This window comes from Saimiri boliviensis, chromosome 3 (assembly GCF_048565385.1).
Source record: "Saimiri boliviensis isolate mSaiBol1 chromosome 3, mSaiBol1.pri, whole genome shotgun sequence".
NCBI classification, from domain to species: domain Eukaryota; kingdom Metazoa; phylum Chordata; class Mammalia; order Primates; family Cebidae; genus Saimiri; species Saimiri boliviensis.
Window position 1 is genome coordinate 4,537,507 of NC_133451.1, and position 25,420 is coordinate 4,562,926.

Genomic DNA, 25,420 nt, shown 5'->3' on the forward strand with positions numbered 1-25,420 from the left:
CCATCTGCACACGAGGCCTGATGCAGCAGGACACGGGCCACCAGCTCCTGTCGCTACCCCTTTGTCTGACCTCCCTCACCCTAAGCCTCTGAGAGCCTCCCCAGTGCTCATGCTGTGCCTTCCCCCTGAGGTCTCTTTCTCCTGTGCCCAGTCCTCCTCAATCTCAGTGCCGTTGTGTAATGGTGTCACCTCCAGGAAGCCCTCCCTGATCTCACATCAGCTGTCAGGACTTCCTGCCCGGCATCCTCCTCCAGAGCCATCTCATGTGGCTCCCGTTGTGCTTGTTCATGTCTAGACACCTCCCCTGCCATGGACTGGAGCTCCAGGGATGGGACTGTCCAATTCTTCAGGGCCTAGGAGCTCTGAACCGAGTTTCCTGGTTCATTCTGGAAAAATCTCACCTGGGATGAGGCTGAGCCTGACTTTGAGGCCCAAGACACTATTGGGAAGGGGTGATTGAGGGCGACAGAAGAGAATGAGGGTGCCCCTGTCATCCTGTGTGTACACCCAGGGCAGGGAGGCCTGGGGTGAGCAGTCCCACACCTGCGTCTCCCGTGCCCCAGCTTCCCTGACGGCGACATGGCCCCGGACCGAGCTGCTGCTCGTGGGCAAGCCCTCATTCCTAGTGGCCGCCAGCCTCCCTGAGGTACTCTGGGCAGCATGTGCTCTGGTCTGTCCCGCTTCCGGGCCTCAGCCCAGCCACACTCCTGACTGTTGCTGTAAGGTTCTGGGACCCTATTGTGGGTGGGGCCTGTCCCACCTCAAGGCTGAGCGCCCCCATGTGAGAAGAGCCCCAGAAACCTAGAGATTTTGGCTCTAGGGGACACTTACCAGGTTCACCAGCGGTCCCCCGGAGTTCCCGTACTGCAAGGGGAGGAAACGGCATTAGCTGTGCCTGACCCCGCCTGGGGGCTCCTGGAGCTCCTTCCTCCAACTCTACTTCTAACCAATGCAGAGGCGCATAAGCATATTTCAGCCCAGCAGCATCCAAAGGCCTCAGCGCTGTCCCCATTTCACAGATAAGAAGGCCAAGGCCCACAGAGGCCAGGCGGATGGCGCCTGATGACCGGGGTCTGACCGTTACTGTCGTCTGCACAAACCGGCATCTCCACCCTCGAGGCCAGGCAGCACTGCCTGGTGCATGGAGAACGGGGGTGTTAATTCCCATCCTGCCAGCCTGGGGGCCTCTACGAAGACTCAGGTTTCAGCCAAGTGCCCGAGCCGCGGCAGAACTGGACGGACGTGATCTGGGCATCTGGGCAAAGTGCTTTGTGAATGCTAAAGGTGCCACCGACATAATCACAATCGTTGTGAAAAGCAGCATCGGCCAGGGTGTATTGGCCAGGGTGTGCCAGCTGGGCAAAGGTGTCTCCAGGCCATGGCTGTGCCTCTCTGTCTCTGAAGGGCTGTCTGAGCGTGGACAGCAGCCTCTGACTCCCAGGGGGCCAGGCACCCTGGGCTGGAAGTCACAGGGTTAGAGCTCCACCCAATGTAAAGAAAGAACTTTCTAGCAAGTGGATGTGCCAAGTGACAGAACGGCTCTGGGGACGGGGGCAAGTCAACTCAGAGGCTACCTCGAGGTCTTGGGCACAGATGGCAGGTGCCTGGCCTCCTGTCCCTGGGACTCACATTGATGATGGCATCCGTCTGGATGTAGTCCATGTCGGAGTCCCGGAGGCCCAGCTCCCTGCCCTCCCGCTGGGCAGTGCTGACGATGCCCGTTGTCACTGTGTTCTGCAGGGCGAAGGGACTGCCGATGGCCACCACGAACTCCCCAGGCCGCAGGTCAGCCGACTGACCCAGCAGCAACACGGGGAGCTTTTTCTAGGAGAGAGAACACACAGAGAGGGAGGGTTAGCCATCTGCTTTCAGTGTGGACCGCAGTCAGATCCTGGCGGGGGGGTCCCAGGGAAGGCAGGCACATCTGTGCAAAGCCACCAGGACTGTGAAGGCCCAGGCAGGCCACCAGTACAGACCCCCATCAGAGCAGCTCTCTGCTGAGACCCAGGGCTGGGGTAAGAGCAGCCCGGGACAGAGGCGTAGCTGTGCCAGGGACCAAAGGTTCCCCGGGGCAGGCATGGGCGCTCATCATGGGTAGTGCCTGCAGCTCAGCACAGCATCTAGGGTCATTGAGCCCAGTGATCTGATGGTCACATGTCCTCTAAAAATCCGGTAAAGGCTGCGGACACCTGGTAAAAACGACCACACCGTATGCACCACACACAAACAGATGCATTTGATGGCGAGAAATCTGCAGGCCCCTGGAGCCCAGCTAAAGACTCCGGGAGCCCCAGTTCTGAAATCTTTGATCTAGTTTCAACCCATCTCCCAAAAGACACACACAGAGGACAGAGGCCTGGAGAGGTGAAGCGGCTCAGCCAAGCTCCACCCCCGGCCCTGCACACGGAGACACCTGCAGGCTCCTCTCCTGCTTCTGCATGGGGCCAGCAGCTGATTATCTGACTCTGCACCTAGCCTGGGAGCTCAGAGAGCAGCCTAGCTCCGTGTCTGCGCGGCGCACACTCTGAGAAGGTGCTCCGGGTGCTTGTTAGAAGGTGCCTGAAGCGCACATGCACGCGTGATAAACAGGTGAGGGCGACTCTGTGTTAGTGCCCGCGTCAGCCTCCCCGTCCTGGTTTTGTGCCGTTGAGGGAAGCTGGGGAAAAGGCTCCTGGGACCTTGAGGTACTACCCTGTAGCTTCTCGTGGGTCTGCAGTGAGCCAGGTCACATGAGCCTTGCCCCAACTCAGGAGATCAGTGGGGCAGGACCTCATGCCTCTGACCCTCCAGACGGCTCCACCCCACCTGGCCACTGGCCCGTCTCACCGTTTCAGACCTCTTCACTTTTACTGTATGCCATCATGTCAAATAAGAAAGTTTCTTTGCGGCTTTCAATACAAGGAGAAAGCTGTCCGTAGTGGGGTGGCGTAGAGCCCTGCACAGGGTCAAAGCAGCCCCCGCTGGGCGGGCGCCGGCCTGGGGAAGGCTCAGGCTGCTCCTCTATTCTCTGTGCTGCTGGGGCTCATGAGGCTTCAATCAGTGGCAGAGAGAAGCCCCAGTGGCGGAACCAGGCCTGCTCACTGGAAGGCGAGGACCCAGAGAGATGACATTGTCTACTGCTGAGCAGCTGAAGACGCAGAAATAACAAGGTCTGAAGCCCCTGGGAGATGACGAGCTGGGGCGGGGTCAGCCCACCCTTTCTGTACCCCAGGAGGGTGCCCAGATGCGGGTAGGAGCCTTTCCTGTGGCTCAGTTTCATGCATAGGGGCTCGGAGGGCATTTCCACTATCAGGTCATGGCCCTGGGTTCAGGGCCTGCAGGACATGAGTCACATTGGCTCTGCCTGCACCTCTTGGCCACAGGTGGCTGGTGGGGCATCCTGCTCAGCCCCACCTGGACACCACGCCACCAGTCCTGCCAGCATTCTGCCTCAGCCGCCGGAAGGGGAGAGACACATCTGCCCCTGGTCTGGCTCTCCTCTCCCCAAGGGGGTCCTTGAGCGGGGCTTGCAAACTGGCCCAAGGCCCGAATGCCACCTGCCCACTGCCTGTTCTGTAAATCAAGCTTCACTGGACTCTGTCACACCCACCTGTGCAGCCTGAGGCTTCGTTCTTGCCACAGCAGAGATGCGTGGTTGTGACAGAGACCCAGAGCTTGCAAAGATAAAATATTTACCATATGGCTTCAGGGAAAATTTGTTGGCTGAGCACCATGGCTCACGCCTGTAATCCCAACACTCTAGCCAGGCAGGAGGATTGCTTGAGCCCAGGAGTTCTAGACCAGCCTGGGCAATACCAGAAGGCCCTGTCTATCAAAAATTTAAAAATTAGGCCGGGCGCGGTGGCTCAAGCCTGTAATCCCAGCACTTTGGGAGGCCGAGGCGGGTGGATCACGAGGTCAAGAGATCGAGACCATCCTGGTCAACATGGTGAAACCCCGTCTCTACTAAAAATACAAAAAAATTAGCTGGGCATGGTGGCACGTGCCTGTAATCCCAGCTACTCAGGAGGCTGAGGCAGGAGAATTGCCTGAATGCAGGAGGCGGAGGTTGCGGTGAGCCGAGATCGCGCCATTGCACTCCAGCTTGGGTAATGAGCGAAACTCCTCCTCAAAAAAAAAAAAAAAAAAAAAAAAAATTTAAAAATTAGCCCAGTGGGGTGGTATGTGCCTGTAGTCCCAGCTATTCAGAAGGCTGAGGTGGGAGGATCCCTTGAGCCCAGGAGTTTGAGGCTGCAGTGAGCTATGATTGTGCCACTCCAGTCTGGGCAACAGCAAGACCCTGTCTAAGAAAAAAAAAAAAAAAAAAAAGGATAGGAAAGAGAAGAAAAGAAAATCTGGGGGCTGGGCGCAGTGGCTCATTCCTATAATCTTAGCACTTCGGCCGGCCAAGGCAGGTGGATCACCTGAGGTCAGGAGTTTGAGACCAGCCTGACCCACATGGTGAAACCCTATCTCTACTAAAAATATAAAAATTAGTGGGACATGGTGGCATGCACCTGTAGTCACAGCTACTCGGGAGGCGGAGGCAGGGGAATCACTTGAACCCAGGAGGCAGAAGTTGCCATGAGCTGAGATCCTGCCACTGCACTCCAGCCTGGCGACAGAGCAAGACTCCGTCTCAAAAAAAAAAAAAAAAAGAATGTGGCACTCCCTCTTCACTCTCTCTCTGGCTCCGCCCCGAGAAGACCTGCCTGCTTCCCCTTCGTCTTCTGCCGCGACTGTAAGTCTCCTGAGGCCTCCTGGTCATGCTTCCTGTACAGCCTTTGGAACCATGAGTCAAGGAAACCCCTTTTTGTTATAAATTACCCAGTCTCAGGTAGTTTTTTGCAGCAGTGTGAAGATGGACGCACACAGGGCCTTTCCTCCCAGGCCTGGGTGGGAATTACAAGAGTGTAGCCAGTGCCCACCCGCGAGCAGGCTTTCTGCAAACAGCTGGCGGAGGAACAGGAGGACTCCGGAGGCCTCAGTGCAGGCTTCTGCTTGGGCAGCTGGCAAGCGATGGGGGCCCTGTCCCAAGTGTTCCCCACGGCAGCCCACTGGGCTCCACGCCCACACCCAGGCCCCATCCCGTGGGGCACTTGCATCCCCAGTAGTGGGTCCAGGTGTCACCGTGAAGAGCCTCCACAGGGCAGCGGAATGGGACTGTAGCCCACCCACTGTGGGCCATGCTTCCTGCCTCTGCCCTGTACCTCGCGGCTCAGGGAGCGAAGGGCAAGGAGCCCAAAGACCTGGGCTCCAGGTCTTACCTGAGCCATGACCCTGGGCCAGGTGCCAGTCTTCCCTGGTCCCGAGTTCCTCCCACTGGCCGATGGAAGGTGGGGCTAGCTCGCCTCTGGTGACTGGCATCTGGGAGGAGGCCACCATGCCCAGCCCCAGGTGCTTCCGCCCCTTGCCCACGCCCACCCACCTTTGGGTGGATCTTGATGGTGGCGATGTCAGACTTCTTGTCGATGTCTTTGATGGTGGCCTCATAGGAGTCCCCATTCTGCAGCTGTACCTTGAGCTGCTGCCGGCCTGAGGCAGTGTTCCTGCTGGTCACCACGTGGGCATTGGTGACGATCAGCCCGGCCTCTGACATGATGAAGCCCGAGCCGCTGGACAGGGGCACGTTGCGGCCAAACAGCGGGTGTCTGCGGCCAGGGAGACACAGGCAGGCGTTTAGGGTGGAGCTGGGACGCGAGGGAATCGGGCGCAGAGGTGGGGCTGGTCATTGAGGAGCAGAGACAGCGTGCAGCTGACAGAACACAGGTCTGGAGTCCCTCAAGCCCCTGTTTAAATCCTGGCCCTGTGACCTGGCCAAGTCACCTAGCCTGCACCTACTCACAGCCATAAAGAGGTGACGATGATCACCTCTGGCTGCAGTTCGCTGAGATGAGACGGGCTGCCTGCAGTGCCGGATGACGCCCGGCGTGCACTCACCACCCTGACTACGGAGCATGGAGCCAGACAGACCAGGATGCTAATCTCAAGTCCGGTCCCCACTTATTATCAGCCTGGCTGCGGGCAGGTCAGTGAAGCTCTCTGAGCCTTGGTGTCCCCATGGGAAATGGGAAAACTCCTCCTCCGCTGGGTGGTGACGCCTGGGCTCCAAAACACCTCTCAACAAACAGGACGATAGCTGGCCCTAGGGGAAAAGCTCCATTGCACACACAGCATCCTCCGGGGCTGCAGCAGGTGCCCAGGAAGGGAGGCGCCCCAGAGGCTGGGGCAGATTCCTGACAGGCAGAGCGAGTGAGCGCTGGGAAGGCTGGGAAAGCTTATTCCTACCTCCCTCTGCCCCCACCCCCAGGCTGGCTGCCTGAAGCCCTGAATGTGGCAGCGCTGGCAGCAGGCAGAGGCAGGGCCTGGGCCCGCCACACCCCGAGGGTGGGGGTGCAGGGGTACAGATGAGGCCCTGCTCTCTCTGAATGGGGTGGAACTGGCCAGGGTCTGCACTGGTGTCCGCTGATGGGCAACAATCCCCAGATCGCAACAGAGCTCTTTGTAGAAGCCACAGTCTCATGCCCAGCAGGGGAGGAGGCTGAACGCCAGATACAGCCTGGGACCATCTCCAGAGTGGGAGCCTTCGGGACCCCCGCGCGGGGCCCAGCCCAGAGCAGGTGCACACTCCCTGAGCCTCCTTCGCAGAGATGAGCAAGGGAAACGAGACAAGCACGCAGGGATGGGAGCGCCCGGCGCAGGCAGGGAGGTGACGGTGTCTGCAGGGTACAGGCGTGTGGCCATGACCCACGGGACCGGACGGCAGCCAATGCCAGCCAGCGCTCCCTCGGAGGCAGCCAGGCCATTGAATGCTCATGGGCGCCCTACAGGGGAGGTGCTGTGGTGAGCTGTGTCCCCGCCAAGAGATATGACCAAGTCCTAACCACACAGCCCCATGTATGTGACTTTATGTGGAAACAGGGTCTCCGCAGATGTCACGAAGTTGAAATGAGCTCACGGTGGGTCTGGGGCGGCTTTAGAGGAGGGAAGTCCAGACTCACAGAGGGGAGGGCCGTGAGCTGATGGAGACAGGGACCGGAGAGAGGGGTCTAAGCCGAGGGGCACAAAGGCCTGCGGAAAACACCAGCACCAGTAGAGGGGCCGGGGACACTCTCCCCACATCCCCCAGAAGAAAGCAGCCCTGCTCACACCTTGATCAGGACTTCCAGCCTCCGGAACTGTGGATTAGACGCCTCTGTCCCTTCAGCCACGCAGCCTGGAATACCTTGTTATGGCAGCCACAAGAAACGGCTGTCGTCTCTCTAACTCGCAGGTCTTCACCTCACGGTGGGGAAACTGAGTCCTGCGATGCTGAACTACTTGCCTGGTCAGATGGGCCAGGGGCAAAGCAGGGGTCTGCCCCCAGGCAGCCCGGGCATCTGGCCACTCGGCCACCGCACACAGTGGCCCCAGCATCTGTCCACTCACGTCTGTAGCCAGCTCCTGCTACACCCACCCTGCGTGTACCCCAGAGCAGGACCCGCATCTGTTTGGCCTGTGGAAGTCCCAGTGTGCCTCCCAGGGCCTGGCACCTATGGGGTCAGCAGAAAATGCCCACGGCCACCCACTGGCCTCCATGCACACACCCAGACCCCAGGTGAGGGGTCACAGCCAGGAGGCCCACGGGCCCCACGAGCATCTATCTCATCTGTCTGCTCGGTCTCACCCACCCACTCGGGGCACCAGCTGCTGGAAGCTCTGAGGGTGGAGATGGAGATGGCCTCCCAGCCGGGCTGCAGTCAGTAATTAGCTGGTTCAGAGCCTGGCGGCTGGGACCTTCCAGAAAGATGCTGCCCCCATCCCTGCCTCCTGGAAGGCCAGCTACCTGCCACTTAGTGCATCCAGTTATAATCTCAATGACACGTCTCAGGGCCCAGGGCAAGAGAAGGGCAGTGAGGGGTCAGTGTGCTGCCAAGGGGGCAGTGAGAGGCCTATCAGCGCGGGCACTGGGCATGGGGGAGCCGGGGCTGTGGGTCCTGCATGGGTGGCACCCCCAGGGCTGTTTTGAGAAACGACAGCCCAGGGAGCTCCCAGCAGGTGCGGAGGATGTGACACTCAGGTGCTATGCGCCCGTCACCCGCTCCGGCACCCCCATTCAAGGAGCACAGCCTCTGCCGGAGAGCCCAAGATGGGGATGGCAGAGGGGCAGTGATGCCGGGTGAAGGGGCTTGGACCAGACAAGCGCCGAGCCAGCCAGCAGGGACGCTGCGCTGGAGCAGGAATTGCTCCTGGGATCTCCAGATGAGCCACCGGGTCCTCAGGGCCCGGCCTAGGGCAGTGGAGCCTGGTGACAGGGAGGCTGGAGGCCTCAGGGAGCGTGCTGTGTAGACAAGCAAGTCCCTGGAGCCCTGGCCGGTGCCCCTGGTGACTGCTCGTCGCCGGCCTGGACTCAAAGTCTGATCCCTGTCAGGGTGGAATGAGGCTCAGTTCTGAGGCCTCCTCATCAGGCTGTTTGTCGGCTCCATCCACACCCCGGGGCCAGGAAAGGTGGAAGAGAGAAACACTCTAAACCGAAAAAGAATCACGCCATCTGCTTCTGCAGGATATGTCAATCTGGGACAAGCTCCCAGGATCCAGTGTGAGCAAACTGGACATTAGGCAGTCCACACAGCCACAGATTCCAAGGGCAGGGCTCCCCGGAACCAGCTCAGAGAGTCCCTGTGATGGGGGAGATGGCAGAGGTTGGGGATGGTGCCAGGAACCCGGGCAGGCCCTGCGGGAAGAAGGGGAGGTGGCTTTGCCTGTGCATCTACAAGGAGAGGTCTTGCTGGGGAGGATGGCGGGGGCGGGGGAGGAGGGCTGTGAGGCCACAGGGTGCACACTGCTTCCTCTCCCAGGCTGCGACATCCTGCTTCCCTCCTGACGGACTCCATTCATTCATTTACTCATCCATTGTGCATTCACTCATTCGCTCTGTCACTCATTCATTCTGCCACTTCCTCCCTCCCTCCCTCCCTCCATTCATTCTGCCACTTCCTCACTCACTCATTCCCTGCCTCATTCATTCATTCATTCATTCTGCCACTTCCTCACTCACTCACTCCTTCCCTCATTCATTCATTCTGCCACTTCCTCTCTCACTCACTCCTTCCCTCATTCATTCTGCCACTTCCTCTCTCACTCATTCCCTGCCTCATTCATTCATTCATTCATTCATTCTGCCACTTCCTCACCCACTCATTCCTTCCCTCATTCATTCATTCTGCCACTTCCTCACTCACTCACTCCTTCCCTCATTCAGTCATTCTGCCACTTCCTCACCCACTCATTCCTTCACTCATTCTGCCACTTCCTCCCTCTCTCCCTCCCTCCCTCCCTTCCTCATTCATTCATTCTGCCACTTCCTCACTCACTCCCTCCCTCACTCATTCATTCTGCCACTTCCTCATTTGCACATTCCTCCCCTCACTCATCCATGCACTGACTGGCGTGTTCACTGGCCCGACCCTCATTCCTCCCTGCTCTGGCCACATGGCCTCGGTGCTTGCTGAGCTGTCCCCACTGCCCTGCACCCACTGGCTCAGCTCTCAGGTGGCCTACTCCAGCCCGAGCTTGTGAGGCCACCCGAGTCCCTGGGTCACTGCCCGGAGCGCTGCTCTCCATCTGCCGTGACTCTGATCCTCGCTCACATACCTCCTGCCTTCCGGCATCTCCCCCACTGGGTTCTGTGTCTGCTTTACTGCATGACCCCTTGGGAAGACAAACAGGACGCAGGCACCGAGCAGCATGGGTGGCAGCATGAAGGGACAAACACCTACAGGTACCACCGCCTGCACCTTCTTGGTGCCTACCGCTCCAGCAGGTTGGGGGTCACTTTAGCGGGGATGTCCTTCCACAGGGGCACACGGGCAGCCGGGAGATGAGACTGGCATCAGCCTGACCCCAGGCCACTCCTGCTTCTGTGGCCCTGGCTGCAGCGTCCAGCCTCCTTTGGGCCCCAGCAGCTGTCGGCTGCGCAGTGGACACCGGGAGGCGGGGAAGGGCAAGGGGTCTCTACCCACCTCAGGAAGAGCTCTATGTGGACCACGGCTGGTGCGATCTTCTCCACCACGTCGGCGATGAAGTTGAACTTGTACCTCGGGCTGCTCAGCTGGTGGAGACCTGCGCTGGCGGGAAGGGCCAGGTGCGGCGGTGAGACGGGGATGCTGCCGGCTCCCGGAGGCCTATGCCCAGGGGGTGGGAGGAGGAGGCTCTTCCCGAGACCGCTGCCTGGGTTCAGAGCCGACCTCAGCCCACGCTGAGCCCACTGGGGACCCCCTACCCCACAGCAGTGCAGTGACACCAGGCATTTGGGAAGGGGGCTCGCTCCCTCCGAGAATGGTTAAAAAAGGCTTCCACGTACTGGGCTTCCTTGCCTCACCTCCCTGGACCCTGCTAGGCCGGCCGCGAGGCCCAGAGAGCTTAGGACACTGCCCTGGGCCACACGGGAGTGAGGCTGGCCGGATCTCAGGACAGTCCCCCAGGCTTTTTCTATCCCCTAATGCGACAGCAATACCCTTGCAGGAGAGAACTGCCCCTCTCCTCACACGCTCCAGCTGGCCCCTCCGAGCCCTGGGGCTACAACAGTGTCCAGATGAGGGTACAGTGGGAGCCCCCCAGGCGTCCCTTCTGAGCTACCCAGGCCTGGCCACAGTGAGGCCCCTCTGGGCCAACAGGGTGCCCATTTCTGAGCCCACAGGGCCCCACATCTGAGTCTAACTTGGCCACACCCCAGCCTGACTTGCCAGACGGTTCACAAACTTCCCTGGACCCTTCCTGGGCTCAGATTCCTGCTGCCGTCAGCAGCGGGGGCTGTGGCTGCCAGGACCACAGGCCTGAGGCATGCGGTGGCACGGGGCCCACAGCCCTCGGGGTCCCCTGTGCAGGCCTGTGCCAGGACCTCTCTGGTTCCCACCATCTGGAACCCACACTGCCCAGCCTCGCTCCTGGCTACCATGCCCCAGAATGAGCACTGGGCTGGGAGCTGCACACACTAGGGGTCCGGCTGGGCCTGGCTGCTTTCTAGCTGTGTGGCCTCAGACAAATCACTTACCCTCTCTGGGCCTCAACAACCTCTCATCTGAAAAATGGGACTGAAGACGCCCTCCTCCCACATCTGTGGGAACTGAGTGTGGAGGGCTGTGGACCTCAAGCCCCTGCCCCGGGGGACACCCACCCACCCGGACATCTTGGCCACGGGGAGCAAAGAGGGCTCAGTCCATAACGTCCATGTCTGCAGGCGATGTGACTCCCGGTCACTGGGAAATGGCCAAGCTCGGCGACCGAGGGAAAACCTGGTTTTCCAGATCGTCCAAAGCAGGCGTCCCTAAACTACGGCCGGCGGGCCGCATGCGGCCCCCTGAGGCCATTTATCCGGCCCCCCACCGCACTTCAGGAAGGGGCACCTCTTTCATTGGTGGTCAGTGAGAGGAGCACAGTATGTGGCGGCCCTCCAACGGTCTGAGGGACAGTGAACTGGCCCCCTGTGTAAAAAGTCTGGGGACGCCTGGTCCAAAGGCACGAAGGTACCTTGCTGGATGCAGCTGTGGGAGCCGGGCCCCGGCTGCAGTCCGAGCTCCAGGAATAACCACGGGCAAATGCAGTCCCCGGGCACATCCCAATTCACTCCCCCACTCTCCGGGGGCAGCCGGGGGAACAGCCTTTGCCTCTATTCTAAAAGTGGGGACACCGAGGCTCCATAAGAAGAGCCCCCATGCCCAAGGACACACGCTGGGAGGAGAGAACCAGGACCCGAACACGCCCTTTCCCTGGGGGCCCCCACCTCTGCCCTGCGGCTCCCCAAGGCCCGGAAGAGCCCTTTAGCCTGAGCTGGGACCTGGCGGCTGGCTCGAACACTGGTGCTGGGAGGGCAAGGAGGGGTTGCCTCTCCCAGACCGCCAATGTCTGCCTCTCAACCGGCCCATGGGCACCAGCCATGCCAGCCCTCCCTCATCCATGGCAGTCAGCGGGGATCAAAGCCACCACCTGTCCGGGGCTGGTTAGAGCCTGGCTGGGAGACGCCGGCCACTGCGGGGCTCCTCAGATCAAACTAGGTGGCAGGGCGGGGTCTGAGGGTCAGAGGTCACATTGACAACCACCCCCGGGGCAGGGCCTGCGCGTGCCCAGGGCTCTCTGTGACCACGTCTGCCTCCACGAGGGATGTGCCGCCCTGCTCCACACCTACAAAGCGGGCGGCGGCCTCGGTGAGGTGACACTGCCGTGCGGTCCGAGCCTCCTCTCTGCCCCTGGGAACTTGAGCTGATTTTCTAGCCCCCAGAGAGGAAGGAACCAGCCACAAAGCCTGCGCCCTGGTGAGGTTCAGAGCGCAAAAGCCGTCAGACCAACGATTCCCATGGCCCAGAGGGACCCCAGAGAAACCCCAAGCCCAGGCCCTCCTCCCTCCAGCAGGGAGGACTCAGCAGGCCTGCCGCTACCCTGTGTGCCCTGGGGCCTGAGACTGGCACCCCACGTGCCTCGCTGGGGGAGAAGCGCCGGGGCACCGGCACGGCCCCCAGTCGGGACTGCATCACTTCTCCCATCATGTGGCCTTTGTCGGGCCGCCGACTCTTGAGTTTCTGCTCATCGCCCACCTCTCTACACCTCCCCTTGCACCACCCCTCTCCAACCTCCCTACCAAGACGCTCTGGCAGGTCCTGGGCCCAGTCCTAATCCTGCCTCCTCCAGGCAGCCCCCCAGCAGCCTCCTCTCAGTTGGACTGAATCTGTCCCTGCTCACGGCTTCATTCAATCCACACGTGCAGGGTGCCTTCTGTGTGCCCGCCGGTGAGGCCTGCTGAGGACACCGGGGTTCAGCTGGGGGCGAGGGTCAAGCCAGTGACCGACCAGTGGTAGACAGCACAGCATCGCCAGGGATGAGGCACAGGGGAGCCCGGGGGCGGCCAGGTGAGTGCAGACGCACCCTGACCCAGGCCTGGAAGAGCCCACGGGCAGGGGCACTGCACACGGGGAGCCACAGGCTGAGCCCGAGTTGCGCGTGCAGGCAGCCACGGCCGACGGGGACCTGGGCGCAGTGTGAACACAGAAGGAGAGGAAACACTAACGCGTCTCCTCCCACGGGGGATTAGAAAGGCTGCCTTCCTGCGTGTCTCCATCCTGGGCTCAGACGCTCCAACACGCAGAGCCGCAAAGCTCTCTGGCCCCACCCTGTCCATTCCCTGCTTGACCTGGTCGCACCACGGCGGGAGGCAGAGCTGAGGCCAGTGCTGAGCCCCAGGCCCCCCTGAGCTCTGCCCAGCAGCCTGAGTTCAGGATGGCACCGGCGGAACTTTCTCCCCAGTGTGGCCTCCTAGAGGTCACTTCAAATGGGTGACACTCCATTTCATAGGGGATGATTTGTTTTTAAACCCTCTATAAAATATTCATTTAGTAAAAGCCTGGCAGGAAACATCACTATTCTACTACATGGTGGTTATTTGGGGTTGGGATAAAGTTGGAGTGACTTTTTTTTTTTTTTTTTTTTTTTTGAGACGGAGTTTCGCTCTTGTTACCCAGGCTGGAGTGCAATGGCGCGATCTCGGCTCACCGCAACCTCCGCCTCCTGGGTTCAGGCAATTCTCCTGCCTCAGCCTCCTGAGTAGCTGGGATTACAGGCACGCGCCACCATGCCCAGCTAACTTTTTGTATTTTTAGTAGAGACGGGGTTTCACCTTGTTGACCGGGATGGTCTCAATCTCTTGACCTCGTGATCCACCCGCCTCGGCCTCCCAAAGTGCTGGGATTACAGGCTCGAGCCACCGCGCCCGGCCTGGAGTGACCTTTTTAAAAAAGAAAAGAAAGCAGGGAGGGACAGCAAGGCCTGAGACGGAGGGGTCGTGGGGAGGGGCCCGTTTCCCACAGAGTCTCCAAAGAGAAGCCCGCGCGTGCCCACCCCACACCCCAGGCTCCTTCGGGACAGAGACTGTCTGGTTCACTCCCACACAGCAGTGGTAACCAGCACAGGGTGAGGCCGCTGCTGAGACACTTCAGGAGGAAGGGATGGGGTGGGGAGGAGGGACAGAGAGAGGTGGGGGGGAAGACAGAGGGAAGAAGTTCAAGGGTGCCCTGCTTGATGCTCCTGAGCCAGCACACAGTAGGTCTGCAAACGGCACCCTGCAGAAAGAATGTGGGTCCGCCGACTAACCGAATCTCCTAGCAGCCTCACAAAAGCGGCAGCACCGGCCCATTTTACAGCCCGGGAGACGGAGGCTCAGAGGCGAAGATCACTCACTGCGGAGGAAGGGCAGGCCTGGCGCTGGCCCAGGTCTGGTGGATTTCAGGGTCGAAGTGACCCCAGGGCCCGGGCGCCTCCGCAGGGCCTCACCAGGCCCTGTTTCTTTAAGGGGACCCCGGTGGGTGGTGTCGTGGGGGCCGGGGCCCGCGGGCTCCTGCTCCTCCTCCCAACATGCAGATGAATCAGCCATGAATCAGGGGGAAGGGAGCATGCGGTTCCCACTGCCTCTTTCCACAGGAAAGCCGTGGGCCCCAGGGCTGGGAAGCAGACTCTGTTTATTTGGGGGTTTTTGACAGCCTCCACCCCCACCCCATCCTCGAGCCAACGCTCTGAAGTCAACAGTCATACCCAACCAGATTCTGCCATGAGCCCTGTTTTTTTTTCCTCGATAAACTGGAATGTAACGGCCCCGGAAGTTTCAGTCGGGAGGACCCTGACACGGAGCAAAGCAGTCAGGGCTCAAGGCCAGGTGTCCCGTGTCACCTCCCAGGAGAGGAAGGGGCGCAGCAGGGTGGGAGGAGACAAACGGGGCGCCAGGGCTCCAGCTCCAACGGCCCTGCCCGACGGGGCTCCCGGGAGTGCTGGGGGACCGTGGCTGACCCTGAGGGAGGACGACGTGGCAGCTCTGGACAGTCATAACTGCCATGGAACAGATGGCGACACCAAGGCCCAGACACCCCGCAGGGATGCCTTCTGCTGCTTCATGGGTTGTGCACCGTGTAACTCCAGGCCCTTATCAACAGATCACAGAGTGGCCAGCTTCCCTGGAGTTGTGCAGTGGACAACCTGCCCAACTGTATGCATCAGTCCCTTTAGCACATAATGCGCAGGGCTGGGACTGAGACCCAGTTCTGTTCCTCCATCTGTAAGGTCACTGCCCCTTCTTTTATTGTCCCCTGCAATTAGCAGACCCCTGTCACCCAGCTGCAAGCTGGGGATGGGGGAGCCATCAGTAGATGGTCCCGGGTCCCAGGCTGTGTCCATCTGTGCATAATGGTGACCATGGTCTACAGACTAGATGACAATCTCTTAGCAGGGCATTCAAGGCCTGGGTGTCCGGGTCCCGTTGACACCTGCAGCCTCACCTGCTGCCACCCTCCCTTGTGGACCCCGGCTCTGGTCCCTGCGCACCCAGGAGGCTTCCAAGTGTCACTGTGCCTTTGCACGTGTGGTTCCCTCTGCCAGGAATGCTCTTCCTGTCATCCCTCAGTGCCCAGGCCATCAGTGCCTCCTCCGGGGAGCCTGCCCTGACTCTGCAGGCGCAGTGACCCACCTTACCCTCTGGGCGCAACAGCACCTTGTACCCCTCCCAAACCTGGTTCCTTGGGGGTGTGCCTGTGGCCTGCACCCCTGCGCCTGGGATGGGCCTGGGCCGCAGCAGTGGGCAGGAAGCCCATGAGAGAGCGAATGCATGCTCTTCAGAGACAGAGGAGCATTGTGGGGGGGGACCCTCAATAGCCCCCCAACCCCGCCCACCACAAGAGGCCGCCTCCTGGGTCTAATTAGTTCCCAGGACAGCTTCCCATGTTTTTCCTCCTCTGGAAAGCTTGCCTGTCCCTGTGTGAACTGTGCCCCTAAGCCATGTCCCCAAGTGAACTGTGCCCCCCAGCCATGTCCCCAAGTGAACTGTGCGCCCCACAAGCCTCAGGTCCAGCTGTGGTTCCCCGTGCGGCGGATGCTGCTGTCTGCCACCCTCAAGCCCAGGGACCTGTCCACGTGGAACACAGGCAGGATGGGGGCTTCGGCACAGGCCCAGAGCCACCCGATGCCTCCCCCGCCACGGGCCACACCTCGCAGGCGGGACCCGATTTGGGCATGGGACGTCAGGCTGGGCTCTGAAGTTTGTGATCTCATTGAATTCTTGAAGCAATTCCGCAAGACAGGAATTGAGTCCATTTCACAGGCAGGGAAACGAGGCTCAGAGAGGTCACGGGACCCGTCCAGGTGCGCAGCAGGCCCCTCAAGCCCTGACCTGGCGCTTCCCGCTCCGTGCTGGCCTTGGCAAATGTAATTGCCTATCCAGCCCCAGGAGAGCTCAATCTGGACCCGTCCTCAGTGTGGGGCCGGCCTGGCTCCTCTGGCTGTGAAACTCCACACCCAGCTGGGCCACAGCCAACCCCTCGGAGGAGGAGGAGGAGGAGGAGGCGCTGCCGTCAGCCGGCCCGTGACTGACCAAGAAGGCTGGGCTTGTGCACAGTGCCATGGGCCAGGCAGGCCTCTGAGCATCCACGCCACTGAAGGCAAGGAAGGAGCCCTTGGCCCTCCTTACAGGAAGCCCTCCCTGCCTTGATCAGGGCCAGTGACGTTCCCTGGGGTAGGGCCAGCACCTCCCTTCCTTGACCACCCTCCCTCGCTCTCACAAACAGCCCTTCCGTAAGACACGCCCACCGGCCATCCTTTCTTCACATCAACATCTACCCGGCACTGGCACTGAGCAAAGCACATTCAGTCCGTCATCTCGTCTGTCCCTTGACCAGTGAGGAGGGCGCCACTGTTACCCCCATTTCACAGATGAAGAAACCGAAGTGCAAAGAGCTCCTGAGATTTCTGGGGCAGGGCTGGGACTCAGCCCTGAGCAGCCAGACACGCGGGACAGACCGGGACCCGGTCCTGGGGCTCTGCCCACCATGTGCTGGAGCAGGGTAAGGCACGCAGGTGTGCAGATTGCACACTGCACGATTCCAGTGAGTCACCTGCCAGCCCTGCGCTGGACCTGACTTTCAGCTTGGGGCACGTACAGACCTGTCCTTGCCATGCTTTTGCTGCACCAAGGACAGGGGTCTGTGATTTTAATCTCTGTCTCACCCACTATTCCACAAACACCCTCATCAACACCAAGCGAGGTGGCTGGTCGCTTCCCGAGGTGTAGGGGCCGGCCTGGCATTCAGAGCACTGGCTGGGGAGCCAGGGGACCTGGGCTCAGGGCAGAGCCGTCCCTCCTACCTGAGTGACTGAGGGCCGCTTCCTCCAGCTCCCCAAGCCCAATCTCAGACAGAGCCAGGACACCAGCACCCCAACAATGTGCCGGAGGCTTCATGGGCCTGGAGCACAGCCAGTGTCACACCCTTGATCCTTGTCAAACCTGGTGGCCTCCCTCCCTCAAAGCAAGGCTGGTCAGGAAGCGTTCAGACCACCTGGCAGGCCCTGGTGAATCTGTGGGAGGCCAACGGTGCACAGGCCCCCTTCAGCTTGCCTCTCCACAACTAGATGCCACCACTTCCAGGAAGCCCTCCCTGATCTATCTGTGTCTCCATTCTGAAGGCGGTTTCTTCGTCTTCTGGGCTCCATGCATTGTCATCGGTCCCTCACAATGCAGGAAGGGGTCTCACAGGGGTCTGCGGCTGTGGTGATGTGGGCAGGAGGCAGAGGTTGGGGGCATCAAGCCTGCAAGGCCACCAGAAGGCCATGCTTCGTCCTGAGGCCATGGGCGCCATGACCCGGCTTCCGGCAGGGAAGGTCCCGGTCTCACCAAGTCTCCTCGGGTCGCTGTGTGGGGGAAGGGCAGAGGCATGTCGTGGGAGGACCACAGGCTGGCGGACCGGGCGAGGGTGCATTTGCTGTCCAAGCCCCAGCCGGAAGGCCAGTGGCACAGCGTCCTGGTCTCAGCTCTGCTCCCTCTGGACTCGGGCTCCCGGCGGCCTTGGAGAAAGCTCTTGGCCAAGCAGCCCTGCCGGGGTTCCAAGTCCTCCAGCGCCCACAGCCAGATGCTGTGGCTCGGCCCGGCTGCCCCGGCGGGAGAGGGCGGGGCCGGAGGGGAGGCGTCACCCTGCCTGAGTGGTCCCAGATGCTGAACTCCGAGGCCTGTGCAGCCCCAGGAAGCTGCTGAGAGGATCACAAATCAAAAGCCAACCCAAGCTCTTCAATAAACAACACGGGGAGACGCAGTCAGAACCAGCTTGGGGTTGCACAATAAAAGCCGATCATGAAATGCCACCTTGTAAGCTACACTCTGAGCGGACAGCAGCCTCCGAGGCCCGTTTGCTTGCAGCCAGAGAGAGGCTGCCTGGCCTCGGGGCCCCGCTTAGACACACAGGGAAGCCTCTGCTCTGAGCAGGCCCTCGGTATCCCCACTCTTACCACCCTGGGGATGGATATTTATCCGCTCTGTGCCACCGCGCTGCCTGAGCATGGACCTGGGGATGCGCAGGGGCTCCCTTGAGAAGTGGTGAGCCTCCGTCACTGGAGGTATGCAAGAAGGCCGGGAGGGTTACAGGAGATTCCACATCACATGGGCCATCCTCGCATTTCATGTCATCTACAGAAGGCTGGCCCCTGCCCCGTGAGGCTCCGAGCCCGGGGAGATGGAGATCACGCAGAGAAGCTGACTGACAGTTATGGCTGTGTGCAGGGCCCGCCTGCGACCCTGGCTGTGCTCACCGGGCAATGAAAAGACTACCTGGGCACAGTGGCCAGGGCAGGTGACTCAGCAGCCGTGGGACATCGGGCCAAGGCAGGATGGCGAACCGACCACGACAAGCTGAGGGAAGGAAGCTCCGGGCAGCAGGTGCTGTGTGTGCAAAGGTCCTGGGGTGGGATAGAGGAGACAGTGGGAGACAGCACAGAGGGGTGCAGGCCAGAGGCCAGTCGCAGGGCCCTGTGAGTCAAGGGAAGTGTTGGGGTGCCTTGCGGGGAAGCCTGCCGGTGACAGGCAGGACGGATTGACCAAGGCTGGCTGCTGTGTGAGAAGTGATGGGACGGAGGATGGTCGGGGAAGTCAAGGCATCCCAGGAGACGTGTCGTGGGTGAGCTGAGAGGACTCCTGGTGTACAGGAGAATGAGGGGCGGAGCGGGGAGGGGACCCAGGCTCCCCACTGAACAGCCTGGTGCTCCTCTGGGTGAGGCTGGGAAGAGTGGAGCCCGAGGCGGCTCCGCAGGAATCTCCACGAGACTCCAGCTCAGGGGAGACCTGGGGGCTGCAGCCAGGGCCCGAAGTTCCAGCACATGGCGGGGACTCAATGGCAGATGAGCTCACGGGGGCATGCGACGGGACCGAGGAGACCCTCCTGCCCACAGAGGCTGGGAGGAGAAGGCGGAGGAGCTGGCCTAGGGGTGGGGAGAGGAGAACCACAGGAGGCTGCCCTCCCCCGTAGGACTTCTGCCCACAAATGCCCAGGGCAGACAGTGCCGCACACACCACTAAGTGTGGCCAGCACCCAGCACCTTCTGGTAGGGCCCTTAGGAGCGCGGAAGCCCTGCTACACTGCTGGATACTCCACGGAGGCCGAGCCCGATGGAGTCAGGGGCCCAGGCCTGACCCGACCCCCAGCCTCAGGGGCCCTGCCGCCCCCTGCAGAGCAAAGCCAGGAGCCTCACAGAGCACAGCCTTCCAGGCCAGTCAGACCCAGGCCAGGCCCCGCCACTGGGTCACTTCCTGACCATGTGGCCTCAGAGCAGTCACTCACCCTTCCTGGCCTCCGGCGGCACATCTGTGGTGCCTGGGAAAGGGCCAGGCTCGCTGTGGGAAATGAGACAGGGCTGGGGAGAGGCTGGACACCCAAGGCCTCCGCAGGGAGTGGCTCTGGGTGTCACCCTGCTGAAAGCTGGGTGTCCAAGTTCCCCGCGCATCGAGCTACAACGGCAGGGCTGCACACCGCCCACAGTGTGAACCGTGCCCTGGAGATGGCCAGCAGCCTCCCGCCTGCTCCCTCTGCCGCCCTCCCTACCCAGCCCCAGATGCCCACGGCCTCCCCGACCCCTTGGGCTCTGGGATCCTGTGCAGGGCTCTGCCTTCCGCGTGCCTCTCCGCCCTTCCCCAGGCAGCTCCCACTCCTCCTCCGCAGCCTCTCCTCTGCAGAGCCTCTGCTGACCTGGCTGGGTGAGACAGATTTGGGGGCAGTTGCCATGGTGATAATGTGTGAAATAACGTCGCCTGGCGACCGCCCATCAGGCAAGGGGCATGTGCGCCCCCACTTCTCATTCATGGGAACCCAGGGTGAGTACGCTGTGTAAGATCACCTCCTCTGGAAGAGGTGCTCTGCGACGGCACACTTGGAGCACTGAGGCCTCAGCCCGTGGCCCCACGCTTGTGGGCTTGGCCGTCTGAGCTCCCCATGCGCCTGTCTGTGGGCATCGGTTTTCCTCCTCCCACCCTTTCCTCTCTGCCCCGATGGTCTGTGAGGATTGAGGGCACCAGCCGGTCTGCTGATGGCCTGCCCTGTCACCAGCCTGGGGCCAGCCAGGCACACAGAGAAGGCACCTCATGACAGGGACTGCAGGAGTCAGTGTCTTGGAAGCCAGGCCGCCTCCAGCTCTCTGCCGGCCCCCAGCCCCGAAGCCTTTTTCTGGTGCCTTGCGCAGCAGGGATCCGGGTGCGGGGTGGGGAGGCGGCCCTCATCACACAGCGGGGCTGCAGTGGGCAGGCCCGGGAGGGGCACCCCAGCACCAAGCCCCAAACTAATGAGCCGCAATGACGGCACAGGAGGCGTTCAGTCAATGACAACATCTCCGAGACCCCACAGTCCCACACCCGCATCGTCTGCCTCCTGAGCGGCCTCAACACAAGCCGGACCTCACCACACTCACCCCCATCATAGTTTGAAGGTGTTCCCTCCAAAACAGAGGTGTCGCCAATTGGAGACTTAGGAGGTGATAGGTCATCAGCACGCCTCCTTTCAAGCATGGGCTGAAGCTCCTTGTGAGAGGCCACAGCAGCGTCCGGCCTTTTCCCTGCGTGCACTCCTGCGGGGGCAGACGCACCTTCCTCCCTTCTGCAGAGTGCAGCCCTCAACAGGCAACAGCCTTCAGAGCTGTGAGAAACATTACATTTCTGTCCTGTATAAATCGCCATCTATCTCACATGTTGTACCAGCACCAGACAGACTGGGGCTCCCTGCTGAACCCCAAGTGGCTCTTTCACATAATCCTAGCTAGTCCTGAGTGATGCTTCCCACACGGGCTCCCAGGAACCCCAGCATGCTGGGAGAAAAGAGCTCTCGGCCGCAATTCTCCTGGGAGCCCCTGGATTTGATCATTCGAGAACACTGCAGGGCTTCTCAGAACTTCTGGTAGGTCTGGCCTGTGAGCTGCCACTAGAGGAGTCTTCCAACCTTGGCAGGCCACAAAAACACTTGGAATTGCGTTGAGAGCACCGCAGACATCAGAGGAAGCCCTCTGCAGGCTTCCCAGGCGTCCCGGCAGCCGGTGCTCCCTATGGTGCTCCCGAAGCTCCACGGAGCCTGTCGTGGCTGCTACTGAGTCTCGAGCCTGCCTTCCTAAGAGGCACCCCCCACACGGTAAGGTACAGCAGGTTTTCCAGCATTTTCCTCCACGCACAGAGTCAACCTGCATGGTGAGATGCGACCCAGAGCTGAGGCGGCAGGTCAGGGGAGGCTGTTCTAGGATCTGACTGACCTGAACATTCTCTCCCACAAGCAGCCTCTGCCTGGGGCCCTGAGTAGTTCAGGACCTGCACGCTGACCCTTGCCACACTGTCCTGCACGCTGACCTTTCCCACACGCATTTAACCACAGTCACAAGGCATCGCCCAAGAGGGCACCCAGGCTGGAGATTTATGGCAGGAAAGAGCGCCCTTCACCTAATACCCAGACAGAGCAGGGGTCCGAGGACCCCGGGAATGGGCACGAGACACCAGTTCTGAAGAGACCAGAGCTGGAAACATTCCTAGATGAGCCCCGTTGGGTGGCCCGGAGACCACAGGTTTCCCTTCTGACTCTGATTCTGTGACCTTGAGGACAGTGGCTTACTTTTCTGGGCCTCAGTTTCTTCACCTGAAAGACCAGAGGGCTGGTGGGATGATTTTTGAAGGGCCACCCAGTGGCGACCTCGAGTCCGGCCCTAACTCCTGGCCTTAGTTTCCCCAAAACAAAGAAGGCTTCACGTCCTCCCTGGCCCCCCAGCGCTTACCCAACGGGCAGGCGCCCTTCTGCAGCTGGCGCACGGGCGTCCCTGAGAGCTGCAGCGCGCGGCGGCTGGCCGCCTGCAGCGCGCACACGTTGGCATAGGTGTGCCCGTCGGTGCCGCACACGGGGTGCGTCCAGCGGCAGCGGCACAGGCCGCGCACACACTCCAGGCTCTCTCCGCACGGCGAGTCCAGGGGGCCCCCGCAGGGTTCGCCCTCGCTGGCGGCGCACACCAGGCAGCAGTTGCAGAGGTCCGGCACGTAGCCACCGGGGCAGCGGGGGCTGGGACACCGCGACACGTCGCAGCGCGCCGGGCATGGCGCCGCGGGGGGCTCCCGGGCCAGCGTCAGCGAGGCCAGCGCGGCCAGCGCGGCCAAGAGCAGCGCGCGCGCCTGCATGGCGGCCGGGCCAGCGGCGGGTGGAGGCGTGGGAGACCGGCCGGGGGGCGGCGGGGACACCGAAGCCGCTCCGGGGCCGGGCGCCAGGCGCCTACGGATGGGACTGGGGCGGGCGCGCGGCCACGTGCGCAGCCGGCTCAGGCTGGCGGGCGTCGGGACGGCAGGGGCATCACCGGGGCGCGAGCAGCTCAGGGACTTCGGCTCCCTCCAGCCTGACTGTCCGCGGGCGGCGGCCCCGCGCCTTTAAAGGCGACCGCTCGGCCCGCCCCTGCTGGAAGGGGCGGCCCAGCCCCTCCGCCAGCCCCGCCCAGGCCCCAGCAGGGCCCCGCCTGGCCTTCCGGGCCTGGACCCACCCGGCAGGCCTTGGGACTCTGGTCTGCCTGGTGGGGAAACCTGGGGCTACGGTCATGCCAGGGGCCTTTCTTGTGGGGACCCGCCGGGCCCAGCCTATCCCAGAAACCTTGGAGGATGTGTTCTCCCTGCTCTGGAGGAGCCATCCGGGTCCGGTCTCCTCTGTGCCTCAGTTTCCACCTGCAGGAAGGGAATTGACAGCACTTCTTGACTTCACAGGGTTGTTGAGCGAAACTCGGAGGCCAGGGCTGAGCAGTGCTCCTGAATCCTCGCTGCCCACGGAACCGGAAACTGTTTCCGTTCTCGTCATCCCTCCTGCACTCTCTGCAGGGCCCCTTCAGACCCAGGTCCCGTCAGGAGGGTCACGGTCTGGTGACAGTGCATCCGCTAATGGGGTGAAGGCTGCGGGAGGTGGGACAGAGGGCAGAACCCCCCCTTGGAGGTGAATTTCAAGCCTGGAGAGGATCTGGTCAGGCAGCGGGATGGGGAGGGGGAGCTGGCCGTGACCTGGGCGGAGACTCCCAAGCAAAAGCAGGTGCAGGCGGCAGGAGACAGCCGTGAGCACAGCCCGGGGGCTGCAGGTCTTCACGCTTCGCGTGTCCCCGGTCCCCTGGGCTGCATGGTGAAGCCTGGGAGTTCATCAGTACAGTCAAACGCATAGAACAAAGGCCCCGGGGTCACCGAGGGGAACAATTCCATCAAAACACAGTTGTCAAAATACATGAAACGTTCATGACTGTGTGGCCTGTGGGCTTTTTTATTAGCATGTTAAATTACAGGATCTGGCCTGCCGTCTGCTACCAGTGGACTTTTCCCAGCAGCCCTGGGCAGAGGGCTGCCACTGGAGACGCCTTCGGTGAGGGTGGTGACATGGGGGTGAACACGCCTCTGCTTCTGCCGGCCCCGGAGCCACAGGCCCTGCTGGCTGGGGCCAACTGCAGCCCGGAAGGAATGAGCGCTGGACTTCGGTTGCAGTTGCTGGTGTAGATAAGGATGTTTCTCCATCCAGGTTCACAAGCACCCAAGGTAAGAATCGGGGGGTGAGGGTGGGGGGTACCTCTGGCCCAGAGGAGGGAGGGGGAGCTGGAGGTTAAAGGGTCTAGGGGAGTGGGAAGGTGGAGGGGCCTGATCCCTGAGGGCTCTGTGTCCTCGAAGGCCTGGGCACTGTGAAGGCGTCGGGCAGGGAGTGGCCCCATCAGACGGGAGGAGGTGGGAGGAGGTGGGCTCCAGGTGTGAGCCTCTGTAGCTCCCAGAGAGAGTGAGGGGTTGAAGGGTCCTGGGGCTTCCCCTCCTAAAAGGCCATTCGGCAAGGGGCAATAGGACCTGCCTTTGTGCCTCTTTGAAGATGTGGAGAATTTCAGCCCATTTCTTGGAATGGCCCAGAATGCCAGGAGTTGGGGCCTCAGGGCTGGGCTGGGCTGGACTGGGCCTCCTTCAACCTTGGCCAGGGCTCCTGGCTCCAGTCTCTGCAGACTGGGCTTGCCCAAAGGGCAAGGAGAATTGTTCACATGTTGGGATGCCTGTCCCTCGAGTAAGCCTTGGTGGGGTACTGTGACCCAGAGCTGGCTTTTTGGGGAGGGCTGTGTCATCTCTCAGACACCTGGCCCTGACGATCAGTGCTTTTCCTTCCCTGGATCCTGCAGTGCACAGAAAACTGAGTCCCTGGGAAGAGCTCATTTCCCCTAAGCTTTCATCTACCAATGGGGAAACTGAGTCTGAGAGAGGGTCCAGGACCGGCTGCTGCAGCAGGTCAGAGTTTTCACAGCCTGCCACAGTTTCCAAGGGAAAGCAGCTGTGGATGTGTGGGGCCTGAGGCCCCTGTGGTGCCCTGCACGCACCTGACCTGGTCTTTCCGAGGCCCCTGTGGTGCCCTGCACGCACCTGACCTGGTCCTTCCGAGGCCCCTGAAAGGTGGGCGTTAGGAGCCTTAGAACACGGCTGGGAGGAGAAGGTCAGAGCTCTGGCAGGCAGGCGTCAGGTCAGGTCTGTCCGTAGGTCAAATCCTTGCTCCTCCCTCGAGACCATGCTGTCCCCAGCAATCACCTGTCTTGACCACCTTGCAGTGGGGATTTAGTCCCCTTGTACAGAGAGGGAAACTGAGGACAGAGTGAAAACACCCTTCTATACTCTGCAGCTGGGATGCAGTTCCCTGGGGTGGCCTCTGTTCTTCCCTGAAACGGGCAGGTGGGGCTCACGGTGGCCGGTCATGACGTTGGCTGGAGCCCAGCGCTGTCCTTAGGAGAGCGGCGCCCCCTGCTGCTCCTGCCCTGCACTGCCTCTCACTCAGCGAACCTCCGGCCTCCCAGCCCCAACCCTGGGCACCTGGCCTAGGGGGCAGGAGCAGGGGAGGATCCTCCAAGGACCCGAGACCCTCCCAGGAGGCTCCTCTCCAACCCTGGCTTCTCCGACAGACAAGAGGCACGGGGCCGCCTCTGTCGTCAGCCCAGAGCTCCAGATTCAAGCTCCTCCAGGCCGGCGTGTGCAGGTGCAGGGCTGGCCCTCTGGCCTGCGCTGTCTCAGGTGGTTCCATTTACGTACATCCCTCCTTCGTTCATTTCTACTTGCTGCCCCTTGTCACCCTGCCCCAAATATTGACTGTTCTTTCAAACAAGCACGAGATGAGAT

General features: G+C 61.4%; 1 protein-coding gene across 3 annotated transcripts in view; it reads right to left on the minus strand.

Moving 5' to 3' along the window:
- The window catches only part of HTRA3 (HtrA serine peptidase 3), a 36,226-nt gene extending 13,553 nt beyond the window's left edge, over positions 1–22,673 (minus strand). For all 3 annotated transcript variants that reach the window (XM_010345313.3, XM_074395824.1, XM_039468572.2), the window contains exons 1-5: positions 22,051–22,673; positions 9,981–10,080; positions 5,408–5,630; positions 1,630–1,824; positions 832–864 (exon numbers count right to left, since the gene is read on the minus strand). In XM_010345313.3, coding sequence (XP_010343615.2) covers positions 832–864; positions 1,630–1,824; positions 5,408–5,630; positions 9,981–10,080; positions 22,051–22,444 — 945 coding nt within the window. In that variant the 5' untranslated portion in view covers positions 22,445–22,673. The remainder of the gene's footprint in view (positions 1–831; positions 865–1,629; positions 1,825–5,407; positions 5,631–9,980; positions 10,081–22,050) is intronic.
- Positions 22,674–25,420: the final 2,747 nt, after the last annotated feature.